Source organism: Penicillium verhagenii (genome assembly GCF_028828195.1).
Source record: "Penicillium verhagenii strain IBT 33310 chromosome Unknown utg000006l_segment0_segment0, whole genome shotgun sequence".
Taxonomy (NCBI): Eukaryota; Fungi; Ascomycota; class Eurotiomycetes; order Eurotiales; family Aspergillaceae; genus Penicillium; species Penicillium verhagenii.
The window spans coordinates 1,089,346-1,111,510 of record NW_026643170.1 but is presented as its reverse complement, the minus strand read 5'-3'; the positions used below and the strand labels follow the sequence as shown (position 1 = coordinate 1,111,510).

The 22,165-nt window shown below is 46.9% G+C and overlaps 10 protein-coding genes across 10 annotated transcripts; 5 read left to right on the top strand and 5 right to left on the bottom strand.

Annotated features, from left to right (window-relative positions):
• Nucleotides 1-1,031: 1,031 nt before the first annotated feature.
• fmpR (Zn(II)2Cys6 domain-containing transcription factor fsqA) lies at nucleotides 1,032-2,342 on the top strand (the record flags this gene model as incomplete). Its single annotated transcript, XM_057165223.1, has 1 exon — nucleotides 1,032-2,342. The coding sequence occupies one exon, from the start codon at nucleotides 1,032-1,034 to the stop codon at nucleotides 2,340-2,342; it is 1,311 nt and encodes a 436-aa protein (XP_057020822.1).
• Nucleotides 2,343-2,476: 134 nt separating this feature from the next.
• On the bottom strand, nucleotides 2,477-3,959 carry fmpA (fructosyl amino acid oxidase fsqB; the record flags this gene model as incomplete). Its single annotated transcript, XM_057165222.1, has 2 exons — nucleotides 2,477-3,849; nucleotides 3,911-3,959. 2 exons carry the CDS (start codon nucleotides 3,957-3,959, stop codon nucleotides 2,477-2,479), a joined length of 1,422 nt encoding a protein of 473 aa, XP_057020821.1.
• A 436-nt stretch (nucleotides 3,960-4,395) lies between these two features.
• N7466_005824 (N-methyltransferase) lies at nucleotides 4,396-5,626 on the top strand (the record flags this gene model as incomplete). Its single annotated transcript, XM_057165221.1, has 3 exons — nucleotides 4,396-4,751; nucleotides 4,823-5,523; nucleotides 5,595-5,626. The coding sequence occupies 3 exons, from the start codon at nucleotides 4,396-4,398 to the stop codon at nucleotides 5,624-5,626; spliced, it is 1,089 nt and encodes a 362-aa protein (XP_057020820.1).
• Nucleotides 5,627-6,092: 466 nt separating this feature from the next.
• On the bottom strand, nucleotides 6,093-8,202 carry fmpF (phenol 2-monooxygenase fsqG; the record flags this gene model as incomplete). Its single annotated transcript, XM_057165220.1, has 6 exons — nucleotides 6,093-6,898; nucleotides 6,951-7,001; nucleotides 7,066-7,398; nucleotides 7,459-7,734; nucleotides 7,799-8,079; nucleotides 8,150-8,202. The coding sequence occupies 6 exons, from the start codon at nucleotides 8,200-8,202 to the stop codon at nucleotides 6,093-6,095; spliced, it is 1,800 nt and encodes a 599-aa protein (XP_057020819.1).
• A 349-nt stretch (nucleotides 8,203-8,551) lies between these two features.
• N7466_005822 (Nonribosomal peptide synthetases (NRPS)) lies at nucleotides 8,552-10,528 on the top strand (the record flags this gene model as incomplete). Its single annotated transcript, XM_057165219.1, has 1 exon — nucleotides 8,552-10,528. One exon carries the CDS (start codon nucleotides 8,552-8,554, stop codon nucleotides 10,526-10,528), a length of 1,977 nt encoding a protein of 658 aa, XP_057020818.1.
• Nucleotides 10,529-10,772: 244 nt separating this feature from the next.
• N7466_005821 (uncharacterized protein) lies at nucleotides 10,773-11,181 on the bottom strand (the record flags this gene model as incomplete). The annotated part of the gene is made up of 2 exons (XM_057165218.1): nucleotides 10,773-10,918; nucleotides 10,983-11,181. The coding sequence occupies 2 exons, from the start codon at nucleotides 11,179-11,181 to the stop codon at nucleotides 10,773-10,775; spliced, it is 345 nt and encodes a 114-aa protein (XP_057020817.1).
• Nucleotides 11,182-12,032: 851 nt separating this feature from the next.
• Nucleotides 12,033-14,203, top strand: N7466_005820 (Proton-dependent oligopeptide transporter family; the record flags this gene model as incomplete). The annotated part of the gene is made up of 7 exons (XM_057165217.1): nucleotides 12,033-12,432; nucleotides 12,495-12,672; nucleotides 12,739-12,887; nucleotides 12,948-13,053; nucleotides 13,113-13,252; nucleotides 13,313-13,499; nucleotides 13,549-14,203. The coding sequence occupies 7 exons, from the start codon at nucleotides 12,033-12,035 to the stop codon at nucleotides 14,201-14,203; spliced, it is 1,815 nt and encodes a 604-aa protein (XP_057020816.1).
• A 738-nt stretch (nucleotides 14,204-14,941) lies between these two features.
• N7466_005819 (uncharacterized protein) lies at nucleotides 14,942-15,935 on the bottom strand (the record flags this gene model as incomplete). The annotated part of the gene is made up of 2 exons (XM_057165216.1): nucleotides 14,942-15,654; nucleotides 15,710-15,935. 2 exons carry the CDS (start codon nucleotides 15,933-15,935, stop codon nucleotides 14,942-14,944), a joined length of 939 nt encoding a protein of 312 aa, XP_057020815.1.
• Nucleotides 15,936-18,204: 2,269 nt separating this feature from the next.
• N7466_005818 (uncharacterized protein) lies at nucleotides 18,205-18,794 on the bottom strand (the record flags this gene model as incomplete). The annotated part of the gene is made up of 2 exons (XM_057165215.1): nucleotides 18,205-18,708; nucleotides 18,780-18,794. The coding sequence occupies 2 exons, from the start codon at nucleotides 18,792-18,794 to the stop codon at nucleotides 18,205-18,207; spliced, it is 519 nt and encodes a 172-aa protein (XP_057020814.1).
• A 1,747-nt stretch (nucleotides 18,795-20,541) lies between these two features.
• On the top strand, nucleotides 20,542-21,880 carry N7466_005817 (uncharacterized protein; the record flags this gene model as incomplete). The annotated part of the gene is made up of 4 exons (XM_057165214.1): nucleotides 20,542-21,045; nucleotides 21,100-21,557; nucleotides 21,596-21,749; nucleotides 21,806-21,880. The coding sequence occupies 4 exons, from the start codon at nucleotides 20,542-20,544 to the stop codon at nucleotides 21,878-21,880; spliced, it is 1,191 nt and encodes a 396-aa protein (XP_057020813.1).
• Between the last annotated feature and the right edge of the window lie 285 nt (nucleotides 21,881-22,165).

Genomic DNA, 22,165 nt, shown 5'->3' with positions numbered 1-22,165 from the left:
CGTGGGCCGTAGTTGAGTAACACCCCGTATCATAAAGACCCTTTTCCGTGTCCCCCACTTTACACTAGCCAGTTGAGGCCTAGAGACAATATGTCAAGGTTTGCGAAGAAAATCCTTATGGTGTTAAACTACCTGGGCGGATACTAATTTCTGGTTTGCTTTGGTTAACGATACCAACCATGAATAAGAAGTGGAGAGGAGAAATAAAGCACCGAGGGATTTAGGGCGTAAAACCCTTGGAAGGAAGGTCACACAAACGTTTCAAGACATGCCATGTGCAATGCGATCATATCGAATGAATGTTTGCTATTGACTCGTGAGGATCGACCATGCGTTATTCGTTATGCGAGTCTCTCACCTGGGTTTTTTATTTTCGATACAGACCCTGCGCCAACCCCACGTTCGGCAACCCGCGACGATCATTAACAGATGCCCAGGGAGTTTGCAGAAATTCAGCCTCTAGTTGTGAAACAAAATGGCCCCAGAAAAGGTGAGACTTGGAAGTCTCGAATGAACAAAATTGTGGATGGTTACATTTCTTCATACCGCCAAGCCTTTCCTATGCACCAACAGGCCGCCACGATGATCATGCTCGCTACAAAAAAAGTACGTGTCACAAGTATCGGCCAATCCGGATCAAGGGGGCCTCTCAAAAATTCATCAAAAAGAAGGCAAATTGGCCATCATAGGTAAGAACGTGCCTTATGTCCAGGTGGCTTACCGGGGCCCCGGGGGGCCTTGGGGGCTTATGTACTTCTAGCCCTTGCTGATAGGAAGCTTATTGTTACAACTGCCTCATGGAATAATCCTTGTTTTATTTATCGAGAGTATAGACTACCTGCTGCTCGATAAGACACCGGGATACGTCTGGCCCGTCGCTTGCCAGGTCTCTATTTGCAAGCTGTGCTCACGGCTTCCCTCACTCAAAGTACTTTCCAAGCTGGCTTTGCTAGAACTTTCCTGTCCAATCCAATTGCTTCCAACCCGTCACACCTCTTTATCTTCCAACATCCCAAAGCGCACTAAAAGCAATGGACATGAACAATCATCGACAAAGTGCCTGTGATCGATGCCGAGGTCAAAAGCTTCGGTGCGTCGGGCTTGGAAACCCTATCCTCGACCGACACAACAGATACGTCCGAAACCAGACCCCCTGTGATCGTTGCAGAAAAGCCCAGGTCGAATGCTACAGCACCCGGCCGATCTCCAGGAAGAGAGCTGCCTCCAATTCCCTCTCCTCGGATTCAACTACCGGTCACAACCCCTCCAATTACCCTAGACCATTCGCCGGGCTCCACTCACCACAATCACCGCTTACCCATCTCGACGTTTCATCGTGGAGCGAAGATGGCGATCTTGATATACCCCGCATGGTTTCTTATACAGGGGTCTCTCCCCTTGATAGCTTGCATGCCAATGCAATCCCAGACCCTGCAGGCCATAGTGATTCCTCACAGAATCCATTTGACTTCGCAATTGAAGACTTTTTGTCGGAGGAGCCTAATCTATCAGAGACTTCGGGAGTGATTTCTGATGAGACGTCATATTCTGCTCCCTCGAAGAAGGTACCCAGCTCAGTCCTGGGTTCTGCTTGGCTGAAGAAGTTGGCCGAACTAAATGACACATTGTTGCACAACCGAACGAATCGTCATGAAACGGGGCGCAATAATCAAGCAAAGCACTATACGTCCTCCACTCGAAGTGGTTCATCTGTATCACTCTCGATCGGCAAGACTCTGCGACATTGCCAGCACTTTCTGGCTATACTACAAAACATCCAAAGATGTGCAACCCCGCATACTAGCAACAACCCATGTCAAGCCAGTGGATCGGAATGTGGACTTGATTTTCCGTTGTCGGGACTCAGTTCGGAGCCTGCATACCGTGACAGTCGTTCCTTTGAATTGTTGGATCCCCCTTTGCTTTTCTCGATCCTTGCGTGCTACGCACACATAACAGAGGAATATGAGCACCTGTTCTCCTCGATCCTGGAATCAGTGACTCGGCAAAATCCCGAAATCCCGGCAACTTTGATTGGTACCAGCCTAGATGGTTTCAAACTGGATGGAAACAATATCTTGCAACTGGAATTTCTTCTCTATGTTAGTTCAAACCTTCTGGGAAAGATTGAAAAAATACTCATTGGATCATCGGAGGGAATGGATGGCGTCTCGAGAAACGAAGGCCTCTTGAGCGGGAAAATGGCGGAATACCTAGAATCACTGTATAACCATGATACCAATTATGAAACAGGACAGACTACTGGAGAGAGGGAGGCAAGGGCGAGAGTCAGAGTTCTCATACGAGAGATCCAAAAAGTACTGAAGACATTGGAATCCTGATAGGTACTAGCAGATACATAGTACCCGCTGGGCGATGCTTTCACCTGTCCGCTTAACAATACATACACACATGCCCATGATGCAAAATTTGAACGAAAATATGATAACAACACACATGAAATATTAATTGAACTTCAGAGCTTACTTGTAGATGGTATACGTGGAAATTTCCAAGCCTCGCGTAGTGCAGTCAAATTGGCATCATGATCGGAGCCAGATGGTACACCCCGACCTCTTAGGATAATACCAGTGACCTTGTCTCCGATTACCGGTAAGAACTTGAAAGCATGGTCCGAACCTCCCGATGCCACGAAAAGCGTCCCTTGCGAACTAGGGTGGTAATCAACAATGAAGTCTGTCGATGGGGTATCAGTGTACCAGCACCGACGAATCTTCGCGAACGGCCGACGAGCGATAGTCTCGGGGCGTTCTACCTCGGTAATGCTGGGAGGTTCGAAAAGCTCATTCAAGAACTCTCTGTAGTCTGCCAGGGTCTGCTGCTCCCGCTGATCAAGTTTCTCGGTCGGCTCAATGTCCCCTCCCCAGCCAAATTGCGATTTTTTCCATTGCTCACGAGCCGGGAGGCGGCTTGCTCGAGGTCCAATGGTCACCCCTGCGCATTGTCTGACATCAATAAGCCCGCTGTGTGAGAACTTTCCTAGTTTCAGGAAGCCCTCGCGATCTGGGGCGATCGCAAACACACAGCGATCTGCATTAACGATGATAGGAAGTTTTAATTGTTCGAAATGAGCACATTCTTCTGGTGACAGCCGAATGTAGGCTACTATCTCGCTATACACATCGCAGAGTTTGTCCATTCCAAGAATTCGAGGAGTGTGGCTACCTGCAGCGATGACAGTAAGGTCTGCAAACAGTTCGTGCTCATCATCCAATCGGACACCTCTAACCACGTAGCTTTGTTCGGCATAAACGAGAGACTGAACAAATCCAGTGCGGAAGTGGACGCGACCAGTCCGGAGAACCATTTGGCGCAGCCAGGCTATGCTTGCTCCGCTATCGGCCCATCCAGCATCCAGCGAGACATAACCCCGCAGATCCTTTTCGACAGCCAGGGAAGGCGTGGTCGACAGTCCTAGCTCTGAACGAATATCACGCAGCGAGTCAAGAACTTTAAGGCCATCCTTGCCCCCCTCAGAGAGCCGACAGCTGAGGTCATACGCGTTTTTCACATAATTGACAGTCTCGCCAGTTCGCTTCGGGCTTTTCAAAGAACTGCCCTGTGCAGAAAGCAGAAGTCTTCGCTCTGTGTAGCGGCCATTCGCGCCCCACACTCCTCGCCATTGCTTGTGAGCTTCCTTTGCAAGAACTGCATAAGGTCCGTGGGGATATTCGCTCCTAATGATGCGGGATGTGTCGTGGTTGGCCGCGCCTGGGTTGCTGACCGAAATGCCCGGGCTGGTGGAAGACTCAAAATTCCATGAATCGACCAATGTGATTTTTGTCTGGGAGAAAGCTGGATCTCTGGCCATGGAATATGCTGTGGATACTACCAAGAAAGACAAAATGAGCTCGTTATGCATAATAGTTATTCGAATGAGGTCACTCACAACCAAAGACACCTGATCCCACAATGATGATAGACTGAGGGCACGCCATCTCGCGAAGATTTAGCAAAATGACGATGGGGTGGGTTGAGTTGGAAAATTGGGAAATATAACTGCACAAATTAGGTGAAGAGACGTATCTTCATTTCATTGGAAGGCTAAAGGTCAGCCAACTCTGCGGCAAGCTCATCTCGCCTTATTCTTTTCTGAGTGCCGTCTGATGATTTCGGAGTCGGTATCGGCACAAGAGACCGAAGATCGCGGACGCGCGGAATTTTGGGGCCTTTAATTCGGCCTTCGGGGGGCCTGTGAATTTGTCTCCCGCTTGTGTCCTATGTTGTCTTCAACCGAAATCTGCGAACCTTATGTAGCTCGAGACTCTCAAATTCACTGTTAGATCATTCAATTGAAGTAAAAGTTCAGCTCGAGAAATTCCAATACCAAACTCCGAATACTTCACAGTTTGCCTTTTTTTCTTACATCAAATTATGGCTCCGTCGGCTTCTTTTCTTGTGCAGTCACAACCCTCGTGGCTCGAGGCTGAGACCCATCGTCCACGACTTGATTCGTTTCCTCCAGCCACTCAAATTCACCTTCATGATATTCGCCGACATACAGATGATGAAGGGTTAGTGACTCAAATTGCAACTGGCCTCAAGTCTGAGGAGAAGTCACTGCCGTCTCTACTTCTGTGGAATAAACGTGGCTTGGAGCTTTTCGATGCTATCCTGGACTCTGGAAAATACTATCCAGCAGTAAAAGAGCCAGAGTTGCTCTCCACATGTATGCCTAAGATTGCACATAGCATTCCTTCGGGTGGAAGAGTCATCGAGCTTGGTGCTGGGTAAGTTTAGCTTCATTAGACCAACGGACAAAGACCGATCTGAATCATATTAATAACAAACAAACTCACAGAAACATGAGAAAAACTGCATTCCTTCTCCGGAACCTGGAAATGCAACACAAGCACGTGGAATATTTTGCGTTGGACGTTAGTCATTCCTCTCTCCGGTCCAGTATTCGGGAACTGTTAGAGCTATTTCCCTGGAACCCGATGACCAAGATCCAAGGTCTACTGGGGACATACGAGGATTGTATTTCTTGGCTCCATAGCCAAGGTGACCAGAAGAGCCCAGTAACGCTCTTGTGGCTTGGTAACAGTATTGCCAACTTTACATCTAGCGAAGCATCGGATCTCATTGCACGCTTTTTCACTGCTGGTCAAGCATCCTCCGTTCCTGTCCAGATGATTGCGGGTATAGACGGTTGTCAAAGTGAGGATGAGATTGTTGAATCCTACGAGAGCGAAAAGTCAAGCGATTTCGTTCTTAATGGATTGGAATATGCAAATAGCCTTCTAGGCACGGAAACATTCTTGGCCGAAGATTGGGGGTTTTGTGGTGAGTGGAACATGAAGAAGTCGATGCATGAAAGCTTCTACGTTGCTCAACGCAAAATCTATCTCGAGATTGAGGAAGAGCAATTCCAATTTAGACCCGGGGAGCGAGTTCGTGCCATCCAAAGCGGAAAGTGGCCCCAGGACAAAGTATCGGATATCTGTGCTGCAGCAAAAACATCGATTGTCAACACTTGGAGTAACCAGGATGGATCTTACGGTAAGTTCAACCTACTCGTAACTCCTTTTCACTCCAGGTAACCTCTTGGCTGACTTTTATCCACGTTTTAGGGGTGTACTTAATAAAGAACGCGTTTAATTAATGGTGATAGTGTTTATAGTCCGCTGAAATTATACTTGGAAATTGGAACTGATTGATCAAGTTCGTTTTTGAATACGGTATTTTTGGTGTTTCATCACGTCAACGTGTTTCGTGTTTTGCGTTTGCACAAAGGCGCGCGCTGCCTCTCTGGGACGAAGACTCGACAAATCTTTACTAGTAGGTAGTAGTCCTTTCAATTTTCCTACAAGCTTGCAAACAAAGTCGGCACCATTTTGTCGCACTTGAAGAAATTGTGCCTAAATGCCACGTATTTTTGTTCGCGTGAAAACTCAAGTCACAGTTAGATAGCAAGGCGTGTATATTCAGCCTGATACAGTTGTACAATTAAATGTTAGTAGTATTCAAACAGGTTGTGGTAATCGTAATACTAAAATCACATTTTCTCATTTCCTAACTCAATATGAAGAGAATTAAGAAAACCACCGAGATAAGAAAAACTGGGCAGGTCATAATCTAGCTGACCCGCTGGCCACGGCAGAGTCTCTCATATAAAGATCCGCAAAAAACATCGTAATCTGGCTTGTCTGTTCCATAGTACAAATGAGACTTGTGTAGCCATCCGGGCGCATCACAACCACATAGCCACCGTTTTGATCAATACCACAGCGCTTATAAGCCTGTCCATGGCCATCGTGATAGCTCTCATCGTCGGCGTAGATTCTGGAGTAGTCCCACCCATCAGCATCATTCCATGGGTGAAAAACCTCTGGTAACTCCATCAGTTCAATGGTAGCTCGCTTGCTGGAATGAACAGTGATCGCCTCCATGCCCGGATTGAGACGCAGAAAATCTGCCAACCACTGGCCAAATTGCAGAAGTCTATGGTATAAAGGTTCTTCGGAGATATCTCCTGCGAAAATCAAAAGACGGAATTGCCCGTTCATGGTGAGTCGGCGATAGAGAGTTGTTGGCACGCCGTCTGCCTGGTTAACCATCTGAAAATCAGGTAGTCGCATTCCGGGTGCGAGTATTCCCGTAGGTTTGTCAGTCTTATTTTCTGGTGGGCATGATTGCACAATCAAAGACGGTGAATATTGGATCCCAATTCCGGTGGTGAATCTCATGGCGGTTTTGTATGCCATCAAAAACTCATCAAACTTCAAGCTCGGGTTGGCAAATAATTCAAGGTATTCACGATCGAAATTGATCAGCTGCTGGGCGATTGGCCTTCTTTCCTGCTCGTAGGTTGCGAGAAGTGATCTCGAGCAATTCTTTTCGAGGTAGAATCGTAATTTCCAACCAATATTATAAGCTTGAAAAATCGGTCAGCGTCGTCAGTAGCACATTGCAAAAGAATAACGTACCATCTTGGATGCTAGTGTTCATCCCTTGCCCTGCTTTTGGTGAATGTGTGTCTAGCGACGAACAGAAATTATTAGCAGTTTTTTTGGAAGTAAAACGATTTTGTTCAGAACTTACGGACTGCATCACCGGCAAGGAACACCCGATCGTCCCTGGAGAAATTGTCTGCGACGCGCTGGCCAACCTTATATGCTGACCACCACGCCACCTCCCCCACCTCAAACGTATACGGACTCAAAATAGAACGCGCAGCATTGACCACGTGGACAACGGTCAGAGTCTTTTGGGACAAGGCAGTCGGGACGTCAAGATCAGTTCCATCCATCGCGATATAAAATCGTACCAACTTCCTTTCGCGAGGAACTGCCATAACCGTGCCTTGCGCCGAATGGACGACGCACACCTTACGAATATCGGGGAAGTTTGTCTTTGGCACGGCATCCATCACACCTAACAATATAGCTTGGTTAGTTTTGATCAGTCTAGAAGAATTTTCCATCTGTGACTAACCCCATGTCGAATCCGTTAGGTCACCCCTCAAAGGAATATCCAGGTGCTTTCTAGTCCAACTGCGTGCTCCATCACAGGCAATCACATATCGGGCCTGGATGAGTTGCATTTCAGAGCTTCCACCGCGCTCAACTTTCGTCGTTACAGTGATGGGATATGCAAGGAGATCCCCGACCAATCGTTGGTTAATTTGCAAATCAACAGGCTGTGTCCGCCAGGAAACCTCAACACTTCCGTGTCGCTCAAGGTTTGAAACCAAGTGGTGCTCAATTCGGCCTGCAATACAAATCAGTATCATTATAGAGATCCGAGATCATTTTTTGAAAAGAAAATCTCTAACCTTGATCCAGGGTCATTTCTCTCGGCTTTCCCAGCTCTGGAACTCGATCTGCAATGGTCATGGACCGCTCAACTCCTCCCTGCCCATCAGCTTCCCACAAAACAACTTCTTCAACGCGATGAGACTCGATTCGGACGATATCGCCGATCCCAAACGTATCGAGAACTTCAAGAGATATGCTTTTTAATCCATCTGCTTTGCCGGTCTCCACTGTTCCTGACTTCTTGTCAATCACCCGCACTCGTAAGCCACTGCCGTTGAAGCAATTGGCGGCCGTCAGTCTAGGCGAAAATCAGATTTCCGGTTGCACAAAATAAAGCTACTACTATGGAGGCTTGTGTGTTTACCTACCCTGCCGGACCGGCCCCAATAATAAGAATATCGACCTTGTCAACCACGCTCATGACGATTGATCACTGAGATGAATAGAATCGCTGTGAAAATGGGATTACTCCCTCTACTTCGATGTCTTCGAGTTGCTCTTTTAGATACATTTGAAGCTGTCCGAGCACGCACTGACCAGTTTATGTGAGCAACCCGATCTCCGAATGACTCGGGGTCCCGACATATTTGACCCCGAATGCGGACCGAACTCTTTCCGACAACCCCAGCATAAGCACCAACCGCCCCCAACCCTCCCTTGATAGCCATCAAAACGAGGGCAGCTAACAATATGAAATAGGAGCAATATTCTACCGCAATTTTTGACTATCATTTCTTCAATCAATCAAACACTAGCTGTCGTTCGCGATAATGACTACCGAAAATATCAAATTAGGCGAGAGCCAAGCAGTCACCCAAGGATTGAAACAGATAGATTACGACCAGATTTGGGAATGGAACAAAATTGTCCCAGCTGCTATCTGCACCCCGGTTCAAGACTTCATCCAAATCAACGTCGAGGCCCATCCCAATGCCCCGGCTGTGTGTTCGTGGGACGGCAACCTAACTTACGCGGAGCTGGATGATTTCTCTTCGCGTTTAGCAAATGTGTTAAAAGATCGAGGTGTTTGTTCTGAAGTCATTGTGCCGTTATGTTTTGAGAAGTCAGCCTGGACGATCGTGGCTATGCTCGCTACTATCAAAGCCGGCGGCGCATTCGTACTCCTCGATGCGAAACAACCTGAATCTCGTCTTCGAGATATTATTTCCCTTACAAAGGCCAGCTTCATGATTTCTTCGCCGCAACAGCAGGCTTTAGCATCCAAGCTCTTGCCCGACGTCATTACTGTCTCTCATAACATTCTTTTGGCGATGCCAATGAGCGCAAGAGGCACTTCGGAGATCGATCCCGAGTCCACCCTCTTTGTGGTCTTTACATCTGGAAGTACAGGCCTGCCGAAGGGCGTCATGAGCTCTCATAGAAGCTTTGTGTCAGGAGTCCACTATCGAAAATCAATTCTGGAAGTGCCATCTCCACGGGTCTTCGATTTTGCTTCCTATAGTTTTGATGTCAGCACTGATATCATTCTATCCACACTGATGATCGGTGGGTGTATCTGCGTGCCGAGTGAGTTGGAGCGACAAAATGATGTGGCCGGGGCGATCAACCGTCTTGAAGTCAACTCAGCGGATCTGACTCCGTCCGTGGCACGCCTGATCGACCCCGACACGGTGCCTGGGCTCAAGATTCTTAAGCTCGGTGGCGAGCTGAGCAGTGTTTCCGACGTCGCTCGATGGGCCCCAAAGCTAAAGTTGGTCAACGTATACGGGCCCTCCGAGTGTCTGCTTATCGCCATCAATGTTTTGACTGAGGGAAGTGACCCGCGTACCATTGGAAAGGGTCATGGCGCGGTCACCTGGATTGTTGACCCCGAAGATCACGATAAGCTTGTTCCCATCGGAGCGACAGGAGAGCTCGTTGTTGAGGGCCCTATCGTGACAAAAGGATATCTTCATGATCTGGAAAGGACAGCCAAAGTTTTTATCGAAGCCCCAGAGTGGTTACAAAAGGGCCAGGATAACGACCGAAGATCCGGGCTGCTATACAAAACTGGCGACCTCGTGCATTACAATCCGGATGGAACTCTCAACTTCGTCGGTCGCAAAGACACCCAAGTCAAAGTCCGCGGACAAAGAGTTGAGCTCAGTGAAGTTGAGCATCACATTCAACAACAAGTTCTTGCACATACAGGGAAACTTGTGAATCCCGTCGTTGACCTGATAACAGTGGGCGAAGCTCCAGGTCGTCCGACTCTTGTAGGATTCCTTGATTTGAGTCAAGTTGAGCTTGTGGAGCCAGAACATGAACAGCAACTCCGACAAGCAATGTGGGACCTGACTCAGGATCTCAACAAATCTCTTCTCAAGACTTTGCCCCAATACATGATCCCTTCGGTATATATTCCGATCTGGAAATTTCCTCTAAACGCATCTGGCAAAACCGATCGACGAAAATTGAAAGAAACCGGATCGTCATATTCACGTCAAGAATTAGCGGCGCTTCGATCACCTCCTTCATTTGTGGCAAAGGGGGCTGCGACGGACAAAGTCCGGTCACCTCCACGCACTATCACAGAACAGAGAATTCAAAGAATGTGGTCAGCTATTTTGAATCTCCAACCATCTGAAATTACCCGAGAAGACCACTTCTTCAAATTAGGTGGGGACTCGCTCAATGCTATCCAGCTTGCAACTTTGGCGACCAGTAAGCAGCTTAGTCTTACAGTCGAGGCCATATTAACGAACCCAGTCTTGAGTCGCATGGCGATTGTTGCTAAGCCGCTTTAAGGCTGACTGAGATTGATGTCCTGGACTACTCTATACGTTCAAATTATATCGCTATTTTTTCTTGTCTGTTTTTTGAGCTTTTCCGATATCCTCATGACTGGTGGGGGTAAGCATTTTGGATACATATGGGCTAGTGAAAATTCTCAATTGAACTGAATAACTATCAAAGTCGCGAGAAAGATTGGGCAATAGTCAAATTAGAAGCTTCATCACACTCGTGACATCGTTCAGTACCAACATTTTTCTACGATCCAAAAATCCAGTCATTGTTTTCTTTCTGCGGTTGGCTGGGTTGCTGTTGGCTGGGTTGCTGCTTTGCTTCGGGGTGTTGTCCAGATTGAAACCCCCAACCCCAATGGCGGCGGTGCTTCATTGGATGGTCAGCAGCATCTATAAGATGTTGTCAGTGTATATCGGACTCGCACAACTCAAGCCAAAAAAGGTAATATCGTACTGGTTGCCGTTCCAGCAACAGGATCTTGAGGGTGGGAGTCGGGCTGCACAGATTCTGTCTTTTGGGTGATTGGCTCTTGCTGGGGAGGCTTTGCAGCATTGGGAGACGCGGTTTCATCCATTGAGGCGTTCGAGCCGGTCGAGTCTTGACGCTGGCGGTTGTGGAACGCGTCGGATGCCCTGCGAAGGAAGTCTGACATTGTGGAATTCCAAATTTCTCGAGTTAATTCAAATGTTGGTTTTGGTAGGTTCGTGAATAAAGCTTTCGCGATATGTTTTGGGAGAACTCATTTATGGCTCACAATAGCACTATATATAGAGTTGGCCGCCAATTTGAAGAATCATGATATCATGTGGCAAGAAAGGTAGCGAGTCCTCGTGATCATTCACAATCTCGTATTCTCACGGCAGATAGACAAGGTAGGAACGCTTAAAGACCTATCATAAACACAAGGGACAGGGTCCTGGGAATTCGAACCTTGGAACCCAAGAGGGCACGGATTTGAATGTTAACGTTGACCACACTTCTGCCTCATCCCTGCGCGCAATCAATTGGCTAAGGTTAATGTGCTCGCTTGAGTACCAGCCCTTTATAGCAAAGTATCGAAGGCTTCAAAGTTACAAAATAATTATTGATGAGCTTTTTACCTCATACTAATTCGCTAAATTTATCCAAGAATCCACTTGAATCTACCCCGTAATATCCAGAGTTCAGCTTCTAGACCTGTATCGATTATTAGTAATGGAGTAATGGAATGGTCACCTTTAGAGACATGAATTTTTGCAGCCCCATGCAACGTAAATACTAACTTCCACCTTTGACTTCTTTTCCTTTGCCAAGAATGCAAGCCAATACATCCCTTGAATCCTTTCATTTTGACCGAATTTTCGTACTTTTGTCTTCGCAGGGTTGCACTGGCTTGTCACCGCCGGACCACTTCGGACCCCCGGATTCGGTGTGCCCGATTGCCATAGATAAGGCAGCTCTGGCGCCGAAAGCCCATCTTCTTCCCTCTCCCCGATTCACCATACTCCAAAGCTCCTCTCCACAATGGCAACTAAACAGGCGACATTCAAAACCTCGGGCACGATGCCTGATGTGAACGGCTCTGCGAATACAACCGCAGAGCCTCATCTACAATCACGGTTGGTGATGGCTTCTCAAGTTGAAGAAAAGAACGGCAATGCTGATAACGGGGCTCTTCTTTCTTTCTCCAAAATAGATCAGGGCACAAGTCTTGATTCTAAATTGGAAGATCATACCTCGCTCCAGTCTACTCGCAGTGTCCCGCCTCCCTCGGACGACGATAACGACGACGGTCGCATAGCCACCGAAGACGAAGTGCGCGATCTACTCCACGTTGTTGACAATGTTCCCGGTCGCGTTTGGGCAGCCTGTATCGCGGGCATCCTGGAACGCTTTGTTTGGTACGGAGCGACTGCTCCGCTGCGTGCGTACTTCACTCTATACCATCCCTGCAAAAATAACGTCTCCTCGCTGACGAGTTTACAGAGAATTACCTACAAAATGCTGCCGGCGGAGAAGTCCCTGGAGCCCTTGGACTAGGCGAGGCTACGGCTACAAACATCGTCAATGCCTTGTTCATTCTCTCGTACATCGCCCCCGTACCTGCTGCCGTTGTTGCCGATAGCTGGCTGGGTCGCCATAAGACAATGATTTACGCTGCTATGTATAACATCCCTTGATACTTCGCGATCTCTTCCCCATCGATGTTCAAACGCTTACCCTGTCATAGTATCGAGGCTGTCGGAGCCACTATCCTCTTCGCAACTTCACTGCCTGTCGCCATCCGAGAAGGGGCTGCCTTGGGCGGGGTAATCGCTGCCTGCATTCTCATGTCTCTCGGATCTGGTTCATTTAATGCTACTGTCGTGCCTTTCATTGGTGGGTTTTTTTCTTTCGTCAACACGTACAAGCCGCGAAGATGAAACTGATTTCAAGCAGCCGACCAATACGACGAGGAAGAATTCCGCATTAGAACTAAGAAGGGAAAGAAAGTTGTCGCTGACCGGGAGTTGACCATTACATACATCTACAACGTGTACTATTGGTGAGTACCAGCTTTCTGTTCGTCATCTAGAAATATATCATTACTAATGAGAAATATAGGACGATCAATATCATTGGTTTCTTGGCCGATTCTACACCGTTGTTAGAGCGGTACGTTGGCTTCTGGGTTGCGTACTTGGTTCCGTGCTGCGCTATGTGGCTAGCTCTTCTTCCGGTCATCTTTGGACGGAACTACTTTAGTGAGTCGGCAAAAACTCAGCTGTGAAGATGGCTTGCTTGCTAACTTAAGAATTCTCTAGTTCGAGTTGTGCCCACAACAAATATAATGCCCCAGGTATGCACCGCGCTGCGTCTCGGAATCACAGGAGGCTTCAAGATGGATGCTGCAAAGCCGGACGCTCAGCTTCAGAAACATGGTCGTCAAGTTCCTTGGACAGATTCGTTCATCGAGGACATCAAACTGAGTCTACTCACCACCCGAGTATTGTAAGTTCGTAAATGCTGTATTCTGTAATCAATGCTAACGTTACCCAAGGATTCTCTTCCCCATCCACTGGCTCTGCTATAACCAGACTTTCAACAACTTGATCTCTCAGGCTGGGCAGATGCAAACATACGGTATCCCGAACGACATGATGAAGATCGCAGGTGCTATCTCCGGAATAATCGTTGCTCCCATAATCCAGAAGGGCCTCTATCCTTTCCTCACAAAGCGCAGAGTCTCCTTCGGACCAATCGCACGCATGACAGTTGGATTTCTGGTTTTGGCATTCGCAATGGCCTATACCACTGGTATTCAGAAGCTTATCTACCAGACAGGCCCATGTTATGATCACCCCCTAGCATGTGCTGCGGCGAAGGATCGTACGATTCCAAACCGCGTCTCGGTATTCCTCCAGATTCCCATTTACTTTGGTGGTTCATTGGCCGAGGTCTTCTGCTTTACCACGGGAACTGAATATGCCTACAACAAGGCTCCGAAGAGCATGAAGACATTGGTTCAGGCTGTCTGGCTTGGCATGGGTGGAATTGGAGCTTGTCTTGCTCTTGCCTTCACTCCCCTTTCTCAAGACCCCCACTTGGTCACAATGTACGCAATCTTGACTGGAATCCTGGGTGGCGCGGGTGTATTGCTATGGGTGATCTTTCGACGCCTGGATATGGTGAAAGTTAAGGAAGAAAACGAATAGAGCGCCTGTGCAGAATTTGTGCCTGGCGATAGGAAGCTTCTAAGCAAGGTGGGATGATTTCATAAGAACCAGCTTGCGATGGAGAAACTCAAAAAGATTTCTGGAGAGGAGGATATGGTACCCAGATTGACGATGATAGTTTGATATGAATTATAAGAAAAATATCGAGTAGTCGAATTGGAACTCCACACCCATACTTGACCTTGGAATTTTGGTCGTAAATTATTGTAGGTCTCGAGATTCAATAGACAGCCTGGACGCTTCAAGCTCAGAAGGTGAAATTTCCACTGTGTGGTGATTATTGGTTGCGAATCTCATTCCAAACTTGACTCTTTTTTTTTTTTTTTTTTTTTTTTTTACATACTAGTGTGGCTGATAAAATCCATTTTCAAAATAATCAAAATATATTTTTATCGATTAAGATAATTACCATAGCTATTGCGATATTAAATAAAAATGGAGTAAAAGTTGCTTCGCATCCAACAAAATCCGGAGAACTGTTGTTGTGATGTCTCCCCCAATTCAAACCACGAACACAAAAATTGGCATCACCTAATTATGTTCAGCATGGAAAGTACAGAAATCTGGACAGAAGTGCAAATTAGGAGAACACTAAATTATGATCGAAAAAAAACTGAAATATAAAATGGCTTTCAACACACGGTGATGAACAAGCCGATGCTGGTTATAAATTAGCAAAGAGCGCAAAAAAGGCTTCCAATGCATGGGCAATATGACTTACGGAGAAGGGTTAGAGTCCTCAAAGAACTCCAGCTCAGTACTGCCAGCATTCTTCATCTCAAAGGCAACAGTTTGGCCAGCAGGACAGGAAAAGGTCGAAATGACGAACGAGTTTCCAGGTGAAACAGTGATATCACCTAGGTCCTTGGACACAGACGGGGCATTATTAAAGGTGGTAGAGGCGGTAGCTGGGCTGGAGAGTTCAGAAACATCGATCTTGCCATCTCCGCTGAACGTAAACGACGATGTCTGAAGATCAGCCTGCTTGGGGAACAGGAAGACCAGGCTGCAAGTCTTTCCAGAGTCGGCCTGGGGAATATCAAAGTTGAAGATGGTCGACACGGTCGAGGAGACCTCGCCATTGAACTTGGTGCCTTCGGCGGTGTTCGGGGAGCTTGAGTCAATGGGGACAATCAGGTGCGGGAATTCGAAGCTACCCGCTGTCAGGGTATCGGGGCAGCTGCTGCTTGACGAGGAGGTCGAGCTGGAGGTAGAAGTAGAAGTGAAGCACGAGCTGGCTTTCAATTCGACATTGGAGCAAGTTCCCAGAGGAATGGGCTCGGCCGTGTGAATGTTTTCGCCGCCGTTGTCGCCAGTTTCACATGCAATGAAGACGGGGCTTCCGTTGAATTCCAGCAGGCCGGAAGAGCTGATGGAGAATCCGGGGGTGGGAGTGGCGCCCACGTCGCATTGGAACTGGGTGGTTGGTGCTTGGATTTGTATCAGTCTGTATTCTTTTCCAATTTCATGTAAAGTTGCACATACGGGTAAGGATGCAGCCACGGCCGCTGCCATCCGTGATGGAGCCATCAGAACTGATACAGAACTCAGCAGCAGCGAGACTGCTGTCGCCAATTCGGTTTTGACCGTCGCTCAGTTGACCCACTGGGGAGCCGTTGGGGCCCGTGAGTTGAAAGCAACAGCTATCAGTGCGCCCGACGAGGGCATCGACGCCAGCTGCCAAAGCTGCAAAGGTGATGAAAGCTTTCATTTTCTTGGTAAGAGTATGACTCGGGGAGCTATTGTGGGGACAGGAGATGTCTCAGATGAGAAGTAGATTAAGAACAAGCCGAGGAGAGACTGTTGGAAGAAAGAAAATCTTCTCAGTACTAGTAGATATGGACCGTATTTATAATGAAGAAGTGCCCAGTTCAGTACCAAAACTAGACAGAAATAATTACGAGACTACTCGGCGAGTTCAAGTTGTTTACTACACGCAGGAATATAGTAGACGTCATCCTGAATTTTGGCCCATATGTTTTTCTATGCCTGGAACAGGACTATTCAGAATCAGGATGATTGATCTCCTGGCTGCATTAACTAAACAGAGGTATTAGCTAGTAAGTAACCTGTGGGACGGCATTTAGTTCCACGGCTCATGCTCTGAATGCACCCCCCAAGCACCTGGCATGAGGCTGTGGCTGACTAGATCGCAGGGGAAGAGACCTCGGGAGGAGGGGGAAATACGAGTGCTCCAAGACATACCATGCGTTCAACCCGACGATTAATAGCTGGTTTAGAGTTAAAACTTGGAAGTTTGGAATAAAATGGACGCTTGTTGAGTGAACACTTATTCTATTCTATCTAGCTTCAACCCGACTGGTGATGATGTGACCGAGTTGGTCGAGATTGGCGAGGTTCCAAGGTAGCTTGTGGACATTGGATAGCAAACAATGAAGATGCGATCAAGGAAGAGGAGCAAAACAAAGCCTATCTGAGAGAAATATTGGGGGCAGTTCTAAACAAATCTCCTGGTAGGTATAGAGTGGACCGTGGAAGCACCAGCCGACCTAGGCCAAACGAGGCATAACGGGTTGGGAGGTTCTCACAAGGGCAATTTAAATGATCATTCAACGAATGTCGTTCGTGGTTGACCAACCAAAGTCAATTCGGTCGCTATTTTTGGATTTTTTGGCCACTTGGTATGAACCTGCTTTTTGGGGTACCAAGTTCCAACATTGAACGGCTTTACCCTCAACCAGTCTCCAACTTGTATATTATACCATGACAAATAATCGTGCCGCCAAAATGTGCAAATAATACGGTATATATTACCGTATTTCGGTTTTACTTGGCGGGCTTCACATCCTAGATTTCTAGATCATGTTACATGTAGATGTCTGGGTCCGAAACCGATGACAAGATACTACTCACCATGAACCATCACCGAGAAATCTGGGTACGATCTTTTCGAAGTCATGACGAACACGTTTCGTTGGGAATAAACATATTCACCCCTTCAGAAACCTTGGCGAGTCAAACATTCATTCAGGCTTCTGTTGGAGACATGTCGTGTAAATAATTGAAGAGAGGACAAAAAAGACAAAAAGAGAAGTGGAGGAAGGCGCGGGGGTGCGGCAACCTCCGACAGAACCTTCGAACTATACTTGTCATCGCCTGGGCATCACAGAGATCTCAAGTAGCCTGAGGATCCATAGATCACCTTCCAGTTCGGTCCGACCGTCCACTCAGCTGGGGAGTATACTAGTAGTGGAGCGGCGAGCCGAGTTTCTGGCCCCGCGGCTTAGGTGCCGGAGGCCAACTACCCGCTGAATTTGGCGGTAACATTCGCTTGCCGCCCGGGTGTTCCCCCCATGATGCCACCCCACCGCGACATCATAGCTCTCCCTTCTTTTCACTCCTAAATGTCCAAGTTTTCCCCCACTGATCTTTTATTTATTTTTTATTCAGGACAAGTGAACAATTCTGATCAGGTTGATTACTCCTTCAGTCTTGGAAGCCCTTTGGTCCTGACACAGCTATCGCCACACCTACAGTAGTGCTTTTCAATCCAAATAATTCCCAAATAGACACAGGATTGGCATTTCGATGAAATTTCGACCGCATTATACATATTATTAATGTAGTAGCCAACATTGAATGCTCACTTCCACCAGGCTGGGCGGGATTGAGTTTGCCAATTGTGAGCATCGCATTCCAAAGCTGATTCAATGTTGGTTATATGCAAAAGCGTTTCAAATTGTAACATGGTTCTAATCGAAGATAAGTTACAGAAAAACACAGTTCAAAAGAGCCACGGGGGGTAAAAGACAGGAAACATTGGAGGAAAATAAAACAGAGTGAAATATATGGAATAGGAAAATGGAAGCAGAATGCAGAGCGGGACATCAAAGAAAAGAAAATAATGAAGGGAATATCTTCGACCTTCATATATATGTGCATGCAACCTCGCTGCATGGTAGCGAGAGCTGGAGAAACCAATAGCACAGTCGGTGACGTTCCAAAATCGCATATTACAACTAGGATTTTAACTGAATTGCTGCGTCGCGAATCGTTTCAAGGATGCCATGAATATCTTCCTCATCCCCTTCAACATGATATGCCTCGCCGCCAGGCTTTGCGTTAAAATCATGCATTCTATCGTTCTTATGTTCAATCACGTAGAATCGAACAAACCTTCCAATAGCCACTGCACCATAAAGAGGGCCAAGGGTGCCCGGCTCATTTATGAATGTGGCCTGTAGATAACCCTCGAGTTGATCCAGAGCTTCTTTCCATCGAGCAGTGCGGCCCTCGTATGCGCACTTGCTCTCATAAACCAGAAAGCGCTGGACAGTAATTTCGGTGTGCAGTTCACGTGTAGAGTCTGGTCGTGTTTGTGTGATGACGTCAAAATTATAATTTCGGGTGAAATATTTGTTCAGAACATTCACCCAGAAGCGATCAACAGCCGTTTCCCACGAGTTGATCGGCACGATATGTATGTGAGCAAAGTGGGCCTTTACTATCTCACAGCTCATATACTAATCATAACACAGATTCCAAATCATTTCAGATGTCAGAGGTTGAAGGCGTCAATCAATGTATCACTTACATATTCTTGGGACATCATGCATATAATTAATATCAATCAATTGATTGATCTCAACTGATTAAATTCAAATGGTTCGGTGTCAATTGGTTCTAGATTCTTATTTTGATGGTCGTAATTCAATGTTGAAACACTTGACGGCTATATTCAAATGCTACATCCTTTATACATACTCGAGGACCCATGCAGCGTCAACCCAGGACCAAAATATCAGTTCATAAAACTTTCCAGCATATTATTAATAGATATATCCCGCTGAATGTATCGTGAAGGTGGGTCATCATATGCACATGTGAAATAACCCCTCGCTATTTGAGCTGCGTCCAAAAAAATTATCCATTCAATGTTGGATATTCCGAACCTTCAAGTTGGGTGCCTGGCGATCGGCGGATATGTTTTGGTAAGCGCTGGTGGCCGATGGCCCGCGGGTTAAGGAAGGCGCCATTATCTGTAAATTCAATATTATTGGCCAAGAGTGGGTCTGGGAAATGGCAAATCACTATGATACTATTCTCAATCCAATAAATAGCCGCTAGGAAAAGTGCTACTAGTATACCCGAATTCAAATGTTGCGAGTGCGAGTGCGACGTGTACGGAGTGAATGATGCCGGGGGTTTGCTTAGCGTCAAATTAGGCAGCACTTGTGAAAAGGTGACTGCGGGCGCGCGATGGCGGGGTGTCTAACTTCCATGCATTCGACTACCATCAATGCCTCTTCACTTGGTTTTTCAAGTCCCTCGCATTTCTGTCGGATCTTCCTTTTCTTTTCCCTTTCTTTCTTTTCATATTCCCGTCAATATCCAATCTGCCTATCACTACCATGAGTTCGCGTTTCGAATACTGTGTGGTCTGCGGATATGACATTCGCGACCATCAGACCTTCTCGGGAAAGTGGTTAAACGAGTTTCGAGCCATTATGTCTACTCGGAGAAATTTTTGGGATTTAATTCTGAAATAGGCAGTCTCCAAAAGCCCCGATGGGTATTTTACATCCGGCGTTGGCCTTTATAATGATCGTCAAGGCTCGGTACAAGCACCATCCGACCCTACAAAGCGAGGCGATGACGAGGATTATGATCCGCAGGTAGCGCCAATAATTTATGTGGGCTATCGCTTTGGCCGGACTTGTTCGTTCTTGTCCCACGATATGTGTTGGAAACTCCTGGGAGAAGCTTTCAAACCGAATGATATCCCTCTGGAGCGATTTTTCGACATTTGTGAATCATTGCCAGTAGCTTCTGCAAGGAAATACTTACACTGGGGTCATAACTATGGTGGCATATATGACTTTAAACCACATAAGAACTTTCCTTGGAAGTCTACACTAGGCAGTCCTTCAAACACCGAGGCACTGCAGCTAGCTACGGAGAATCCGTACAACGTGCCGGAGATCGAAATGTTGTTACTGATGACAGCCCATGACCCAATTCCATCGAAATCATCTTATTCAAAATTGGAATCCAATGATTGTTTCGCCAATCTGCCTTTAGAGATTCGAGGGAGAATCGTGAAACATCTGCCCACCCGTGATGCAATGTCTCTACGTGCCTCCTCGAGATCCTTTCTTCCTATTCTTGACATTCCATCATTCTGGGCCTCCCGTTTTCAACCTGGGGGAGACCGTGAGTTTCTATTTGAGAAACGAAACACCGCGGAGCCTCGAGATTGGCTATCATTATACCGCATGACTAGTCAATGTCGAAGCCCCCCGGGCCTAAAGAACCGAAGAAGAATTTACACGCTAATTGAATACATAATCGAATTCATGGACTCAGGATTGGCTGATAAGAATGAATCTGCAACTGAATTTGATTCAACACCCAGCGAAGACGCAAATCTAATCATAGCTACTTCCAAAATTGTCCCGCGAGTCATTGTCGATCGCCATGATGCTACCATTTCACTTTTGAGAGGCGAAGGATGCTTCTTCTTTCGGGGCCAATGCGCCTTTATTCCTGGCGACTTGAAGAGCGTTACATTGTCGTTTGTTGGGATTGGAGACCATGAACATCTCTCTGGCCTGGATTTCAGATCAAAAACCGGAATGGATGCCGAATTGGGCTATCTATCCACGAAAGTAACACTCCTATACGATGTCGAAACTATCACGGGATCTGTCTTCGCAATCGATCCTCTGGGCATTCGAGCCCTCCAAATTGTGGACGGCAACGGAGTCAGACCACGATGGTTTGGGTCATCCAAAAATGTGCCAATAACAGAGCATCTTGTGGCTTTTGACACCACAGAGCCTTTGCGAGCCAGGGTTGATGTACGTTGCCAAAAATCTTTGAAATTAGTCCAATCGCTGATCCGTTGAGAACAGATGTACAAAATTATCAGCATTACGGCTACCGCGATCAAAGAGATCCCTGGCGAATCTCGTCCTGGTCTGAGCTCACCATCTCTTCACACTACAGATTTATGGTACCCTTCCATACCCAGTGCAGACTTATTATTGAATGACAGGAGCTTTCAAGATATCATGAAGCCAGAACACGGGTACATGCCTCTTCACTGGTGCAAATTTGGTGGACCCAAAGGCGCGTATCTGAGACACATCGTTGAAATTGCCCTGGACGATGGACTCAGCCCTACCGCGATAGAATTTCGTTACTCGGACCAGATTTCTATCGAACCGGCTTACTTCAGTTCATATAAACGATCTCCGGAAGAAATGGAATCAGAGCCCATAGATGGGCCTGAAGGAGAATACCTACAAACTGTTCAAGTGGTCAGACGGGGTAAATGGATTTCTGCTCTTAGGGTCAGTCACACGCCGGCGTTACAACATTTCACACTCCAAATACTAACTTCAGTAGCTCATCACCAATAAAAAAAAATATACGCGAATGGGGCATTGTTGATTCCCACCTTTTCGGCAGTGTTGGCAAGTATGAGGAGGCTCCCGCAGAGTTCAAGACGCTCGAGGCTACCCCTGGTTCCACTATTACTGGATTATACAGATCCCTCCGCGTAAGTCTTTGGATTCCACGGCTGAGAGAAGATTGTGAAGCCTGATCATTTTACAGTACACTTCGAGGGAAGAAGAGGATAACTTCGGTGTAATATCCGAAATGCTAGATGATTTGCCAGCGCTTGAGTAAGAAAGCCGGGATGGTCCATTCAAATACAAGTAATTCAAATGTACCTAAAGATATTATCCCATACTTCCCCAGCGTTAACCAGGCGAAGCTCGGGCCGGCATTTACTCCGTTCCTCGGTCAAGGCTCCATCCACTAAATCCATCCCAAATTGCGGGGCCGGCTCGGGCAGCTATGAAAAGATAAAAATATGATGTTGGACTTTCTGTAGTTCCTTGGAAGGGTGCTTTTGTGATAGCCAAAAATTCCCTCGCCATCATGAACTTGGGTTGCAATTGTTTGCTATCC